General features: G+C 40.5%; 2 protein-coding genes across 2 annotated transcripts; both read left to right on the top strand.

Annotated features, from left to right (window-relative positions):
• Positions 1-237: 237 nt before the first annotated feature.
• On the top strand, positions 238-1,631 carry LOC147282844 (peroxidase 44-like). Its single transcript, XM_086248739.1, has 2 exons — positions 238-447; positions 744-1,631. Exons 1-2 carry the CDS (start codon positions 238-240, stop codon positions 1,503-1,505), a joined length of 972 nt encoding a protein of 323 aa, XP_086104865.1. The 3' UTR covers positions 1,506-1,631.
• A 1,871-nt stretch (positions 1,632-3,502) lies between these two features.
• LOC147282843 (uncharacterized) lies at positions 3,503-7,244 on the top strand. Its single transcript, XM_086248286.1, has 4 exons — positions 3,503-3,542; positions 4,129-6,710; positions 6,811-6,876; positions 6,963-7,244. Exons 1-4 carry the CDS (start codon positions 3,503-3,505, stop codon positions 7,242-7,244), a joined length of 2,970 nt encoding a protein of 989 aa, XP_086104412.1.
• Positions 7,245-7,286: the final 42 nt, after the last annotated feature.

Genomic DNA, 7,286 nt, shown 5'->3' with positions numbered 1-7,286 from the left:
AGCAGACTCAGCATAGACTTAATTTGTAGACACATACGCATTCATATATCCAAAATATAATTCAAAAGGCCTGCCGTTGACACCTTCAGTCTCCAGCTATATAATGCTGAGTATAATTGCTACCACCTCATCATCTCTCCCACTATATATATGCTCGTCCTCAAACTCTTAGTCCATCATAAATTCCACTGCTTTAGTAGAGAAAAACCAACAACAACAAAAAAAAGTAAGAGAAAGATGATGAAGATAAAGAGCTCATTCTCATTAATAGCCTTTTTCTTTGTTCTTGTTCCTCTTGTAGTGGCTGAGCTACGGGTTGATTTCTACAAAGCTAGCTGCCCACAAGCTGAATCCATTATACGACAAGTCGTGCAAAAAGGATTCTCCACTGATGCTACCATAACTGGGGGTTTGCTTCGCATGCATTTCCATGACTGCTTTGTCCGAGTAAGATCGAATATATATTCTTATACATATATGTATATTCAAATTAACGCATATATAACCTTAATTTATAATGTATCTACATATATATAATGTACATGCGTATATATATATTTGTCATTTTTTTTTCCTAGCATCTTGTATTATCAAACTTTTAATCAAGTATCACATTATAAAACAATTAATAATTTATGTGATTATGGCCACCCATCTAAATTTATAATATGAAAACATAATATACTACATTGTCAGAAGAAAATACATTTTCTTATCCATGCACTTCATTTTGTACATTGTAGGGTTGTGATGCGTCCATACTCATAGATTCCACGAACAAGAAACCCTCTGAGAAAACTGCAGGACCAAACTTGACAGTAAGAGGATTTGAGCTTATTGATGAGGCCAAGAAAGCCCTGGAGGCTGCATGCCCTTCCACTGTGTCTTGCGCAGACATCATCACCCTTGCAACCCGAGACGCCGTGGTTCTTGCCGGAGGCCCAAACTATACTGCTCCGACCGGCCGCCGCGACGGGCTTGTATCTAATCCCAACGAAGTTTCCTTGCCTAGCCCATCTTTTTCTGTGTCTCAAGCTCTACAATCTTTCACCGCCAAAGGCATGACTCTAAACGACATGGTGACTCTTCTGGGAGCACACACAGTTGGTGTCGTACACTGTAGTTTCTTCAACAACAGGCTTTCCAACTTTCAAGGATCAGGGGCTGCTGACCCTTCAATGGACCCCACTTTGGTTGCCAAGTTGAGCAATCTCTGTGGGGCGTCTACGCCTAGTGACCCAAAAACGTTTTTGGACCAAAACACATCTTTTGTTTTTGATAACCAGTTCTACAACCAGGTTCAGTTAAAGAGAGGTGTGTTACAGATTGACCAGGAGCTTGGTTTGGATAACTCTACGGCCGGGATTGTTTCTGGGTTTGCATCAAATGGTGATAGGTTTAGTCAAAGTTTTACGAGTGCTATGTTAAAGATGGGGAGTCTCAACGTTCTTGTTGGGGAAGCTGGACAAATTAGGAAAGATTGTAGAGTTTTTAATCCCGAGTAAAAGACAAATAATTAATTAATTCTAGTAATTAAATTTCATACCTTGTAGTGATGATATTTTGGCCGGTAATAATCTATGCCTTAGGCAAGTCATGATAATTATATATGCATAGTTGTTATGACTCAGTAGACTGTAAGGCTACGTTTGACACGCTGGATTGTGTTGGACTGAACTATTTTTATGAATTATGTTGGATTGTGTTGAACTGGAGTAAGCTGGACTAATGTTATTCTGTGTTTGGTGCTAAGTCGGACTATGAAGCTGAATAAGCTAAATAACACTATTCTGTGTTTGGTGCATGATCGAACTAAGCTATAATTATTTTAATTTTTAAATTAATAAACAATTTTAAAAATTTTTCCATTTCATTAAATTTTCACAAATTGCCAAAGTCAGATTTTCACAAAAAAAAAAAAAAAAAAACCACAAAGTCAAATTTATCATTTATGATTTCATTAAATTGGACCAAAAATTTTTTTTTCATTAAATCATATCTCTCTCCCTCAACTCACGCACTCTCTCTCCCCTTCTCTCTTCTTTCTTCTCTCTCCCCGACACCCCTTTCTCTGCACTCTCTCCTCCGCTCGCCTGCACCTGCGCGTGTGGCGCCGTCCGGAGGTCAAAGTCGGAGGTTCTTGCCGGGCTTTGCTCGCCTCCTTCCCTCTCTCTCCCTCTGGTCTTCATTGACCCATCTGATCATCATTGCCGACGCAGAACAGAGCCAAGCCTCTCCGTCGACGATCTGTGTTTTCCGACCATATCACGGCTCCGGACCACTTGGGTCCTCACCTCCTCACCTTGGCGAGTCCAACCATGGACTCCGATTGTCAATACAGTCACTGACGGCGGAAAAATGATGAGAAATCTGAAAGTCACCTCGCCGGCGATCGTGTTTTTGGCTTACTGCAATAACAGGTTCTATTAGTGGGGGTTTTTTTCCTTCCTTTTTTTGACGTGTTCTTTGTGTTTGGATTACAAAGTTTGATTGAAATGTATTTAATATTTATGCAGTATGAAATATGGATGTTTGTTCTTCCTGCAAACCATGAGCTGTTTATTCACTGTTGTTTATTCATTGTGTAGATGGCAGGAAATCAGGAAATATGGATGGGTATAATATCTTGGCTTTCATGCTGCTCTAAGGCAGGCTGTGTTATGCAACGAGGTCTCAACAGACCGTGCTATACAAGGATGTCTAAGCCAGTGTTTTAAGAAAAACCGGTGCTATGCAATCCCACTTAAATTAGCACCGGTGATACCAAACACAATATAAGGGTGTTATTTAACATAATCCTAGCTAGCACTAGCTAGCACGGTGAAACAAACATGGCCTAAGTGGCAATCATGTATGAGGTGTTGTGTTGCAAATGTCAAATGTGATTATATGATTACTTTCTCTCTCTCTCTCTCTCTCTCTCTCTCTCTCTCTCTCTCAAACAACATTATAAACCAAGACCAAGTACCTCACCCACTATAGGTGGGTAGCAAATTAATCATGTATCCAAATAAACTACAACCAAGTACTCTAGAGGCAGCATTAGGTGGGGTTTCTAGTAGTAAAAACAGGTATTTGATTATAGGGAAAAATTTTCAAAAAGGACACCTACTTAGGGGTCAATCTTAGTTTAGGACACCAGTTTGGGTTTGTGTTAGTTTAGGACATATATTTTGGGTTTGTATCAGTTTGGGCTTTTCCGTCACCTCTGTCAAGTCCCCCGTTAAAAACAGACCACGTGACTTGCACCTGACTTATTTTAAAGGGCAAAATTGTCACTCCCTTGCTTTTAAGACAGTTCCAACTGCAAGATTAACTTTAAACAAAAGGGAATTCAGTTTAATGATTTAGAATTCAATCTGGTCGCGCAAAAGTGTTCGCTGGTTAGGGTTTTGGACGCTTTCTTCTTCGATTAAAGGGGTAAAGGGGATTTTGGCTTTCTAATCACTGCGAAAGTGATATCCGCTGCAACAAAAAGTGATATTCTCTGTGGAGATTCGAAATGGAGTTCCTGAGGACAGATGGAGTTCCACCCGAATACAGTAAGTTGTCCCCTTATTAATTACTGTTTGAAGATTCTCTTTGTGGGGTTTGATGGTGTATGTTGGTGAATCGATAAAGAATTTATTTTTGGCTGGGTCTGTGTGATGTTGTGTTGTGTAGTGACTGTCTTTTTCAATTGTGACCCATTTGTTTAAACATTTTTGACCTTTTCTGCTTCATTATTGTCTTTATGGGAGATGGGGGGGACCAGAGATGTTGAATAAATAATTGAAAGTAATGGGAATCCCACATGGTCTGCTATGGTGGGCGTAGAGTAAAATATTGATAGGTGTAGTATAAATGAGACTCCTGGTTTGGTATGGTGTAACATTTGAGTCATGTTGGGATTGCTACTGGATTAGAATAATGTAAAGGGGATTAGAAGAATGTCGTAGGGTTTACTAATTAGAATAATGTATTTATTGTAGTTTAGACTCTGATTTTGTTTTACTTTAGGGTTTACTACTTAGAATAATGTCTTTATTTTTGCATGTTCTACATTAGTGTATAGGCTAGTGACATTAGTTTTCTACATTAGTGTATAGGCTACTGTTAATAAGCATGACATGGCTTTATTTCTGGCAGGTAATCCAGACCATTTCACTTTAGAATTTCACCATGGTGGTAGGCTAGTGAACTTAAATGCTGATGGTAGTGAAAAGAGATATGTTGGTGGCATGATCACTTGGGGGGATTATGCCAACATTGACTATATGTCTTTACTGGAGATGGATGGTCTAGCTAAGTTATTAGGGTACAATGACAACATTGTATATTATTACAAGGAACCAGGACATCCAGAAGACAGGGGGTGGGTAGCTGCTATAACTGATGCTTGTATATTGAGACTGTGTGGTTTTCAAACACCTCAGAGAGTGGCTGTGGTGTATTTCTGTCATGTTGGAGAGTTTGATGAGGGACGAGAGGTTAATGCTGATGAGGGACCATGTGAGAATGAGGGACCATGTGAGAATGAGGGACCATGTGAGAATGAGGCATTTGGAGAGTTTGATGCAGAGCCATCAGTCAACCAACAAGGAGAGGTACATGTTGGATTGAATGAAGATGAGAATGCCGAGGTGCCTGAGGAGGAAGGTGGTGAAGGAAGAAACTCTGCAAGTGAGGATGAAAACGATGAGGATGAAACAGATGAGGATGATTTTGATTATGTGGATAGTGACTATGAGCAGAGTGAAGATGAAACAAATTGGGATGATGATGTGGACCCTGAGGTTCATAGTGATGATGATGGTGGGGGTTTTGGTGAGTTTGACTCTGAGGACATGGCTGATTCTGACAACATGGGGAGTGTACAAAGTTCATCAGATGACTTTGAAGAAGATGATGTTCCAAGGAAGAGACCTAGGGTAAAGCGACCAAGGCTTACTGTTTTTAGAAAAGATGTGGATATGAAAGATCCTAAATTTACATTGGGTCAGTGTTTTGCATCTATGGAGGTATTCAAAGAAGCTATCAAGGAATACTCCATATTGAATGATAGAGAGCTGAGTTTTAAGAAGAACCATGCAAAGTGGTGTAGAGTAGGGTGTGCACCAAACTGTCCTTGGCATATCCATGCTGTCAAGGATAACAAGAGTGACAATGTGATTGTGAGACAGTTCCTTGATGAGCATACTTGCACAGGGCCTAGATATAACTGTCATATCAATGCAAAATGGTTGGCTAAAAGATATGGGGATGATTTTAGGACCAATCCGAAATGGGATGTTGGGGCTTTCCAAGAGCAAATCTTGAAGCAATTCAATGTAGAGGTTACTAGGACAGTGTGCTACACAGCTAGAAGGCTTGCCTTCAAGAACATTCAGGGACAGATTGAGGAGCAATTTGGCATGCTGTGGGATTATGTTGAGGAGTTACAAAGGACGAATGAAAACACAACTGTCAAGATTCAAAGTAACCTTCTTCCTGGGGATGAACCACAGTTCCAGAGAATGTATATATGCTTTGGTGCATGCAAGAGGGCCTTCATTGATGGATGTAGACCTGTGATAGGTATGGATGGGTGCTTCCTGAAGGGACCTCACAAGGGGCAGCTTTTGGCTGCCATAGGGGTGGATGCTAACAATGGAATGGTTCCATTGGCATATGCAGTTGTGGAAATCGAAAACAGAGACAGTTGGGGGTGGTTTATGCAGCACTTGATTATGGATTTGAACTTGGAGAATTCACACCATTATGTGATACTGAGTGACAAACAAAAGGGTTTAATTGATGCAGTGAAGGACTTGCTTCCCAATGCAGAACACAGGCATTGTGTCAAGCATTTGGGGGAGAACTTCAGAAAGAAGTTTCCGAGCCTCTTATTGAAAGAGATTTTTCAGAGTGCAGCAAGGTCAACTTATGAGGCAAAGTGGAGGTCAGAGATGAACAAGATGAAGGAAATAGATGGTGAGGCATACAAGTGGTTTGATGATAAGCCTCCACACAATTGGAGCAAGGCATTCTTCAAAACAGAAGCAAAGTGTGATTTGATTCTAAACAACCTATGCGAGTCATTCAATGCAGCAATCTTAAAAGCAAGGGACCAGCCAATACTTACCTTGCTTGAGAGGCTGAGAATGTATGTAATGTTGCTTTTTGCAAGAAGAAGAGAGCAAGCTCAGAAGTGGAAATATCAACTAGGGCCAAGGATTAGAGGCATAATTGACAAACGAAAGAAGGACTGTTGTATGTGTAGGGCTTTTTGGTGTGGTGGAAAAAAATATCAAGTAATCACAGATGAGCATCAGTATGCAGTTGATTTGGATCTCAAAACATGCTCTTGCAGGCAGTGGGATGTAAGTGGTATACCTTGTTGCCATGCAATATCATCTATTTGGAAGCATGGCAGGGACCTTACAATTGAAGAATTCACATATGAAAAGTATCATGTTACTGCTTACCAGGCAACATATGCACCAATGATTAACCCTATGCCTGGGAAAGACCAGTGGATTAGAACAGGAAAGCCACCACTCAAGCCTCCATGCTATAAGAAGCAAGCAGGAAGACCCAAGAAAGTAAGGGCCAGAGATTCAAATGAACCAAAGAAGCCACAAAATCCAACAAAATTGATAAGGTTTGATGTCACCATTACCTGCAAGAAATGTGGTAAGGAGGGTCACAATTCAAGGACCTGTGGGAGAGAAAATGATGTACAAAAGAAGGTACCAAACTGACTGTGTGTGCTTAACTGACATATTCATTGACTAGATTTGAAAATAACTGATGACTCTTTTTGGTGTGTGCTTTGCTTTCTGTATGCAGGGAAAGAGGAAGGTTGAAGGTGATGGACAAGAGCAAGGCCAGGACCAAGACCAGCAAGCCAAGAAGGTGATCTAAGTCAAGAGCCTTGTTATTTTGTTCTCTTTTTAATTATTGTCAGAACACATTATTTATGGACTTGAGTTTGCTTGCAGGTAAGAAAGAAACCCCAAATTCGAAGACTAAGGTCTAGGCATGCAATGCAGCGATCAAAAAAGGCTTCACTAAGACCACCATCTGCAGGTTCATCCAACTCCCAAACCAGAGAAGTGTCATCTCAACCATCATCCTCTGTGAGACCACAATCCCAACCAACATTCATTTTGCCACAAAGTTCATCACAACCTTGTCCTTCAAATGTGACTGCCTCTGTGCTCCCCAAAAAAAGGTTCAAATCACCTGTCAAGAAGAAAGCATTAAGGTCGAGGATCCCATGAAGACAATACTGATATGTTGTATTCTGAAATCTGAAATGTAGT

The sequence above is a fragment of the Dryas octopetala genome, chromosome 6, assembly GCF_963921425.1.
Source record: "Dryas octopetala chromosome 6, drDryOcto1.1, whole genome shotgun sequence".
NCBI classification, from domain to species: domain Eukaryota; kingdom Viridiplantae; phylum Streptophyta; class Magnoliopsida; order Rosales; family Rosaceae; genus Dryas; species Dryas octopetala.
This window is presented reverse-complemented; position numbering and strand designations above follow the sequence as displayed.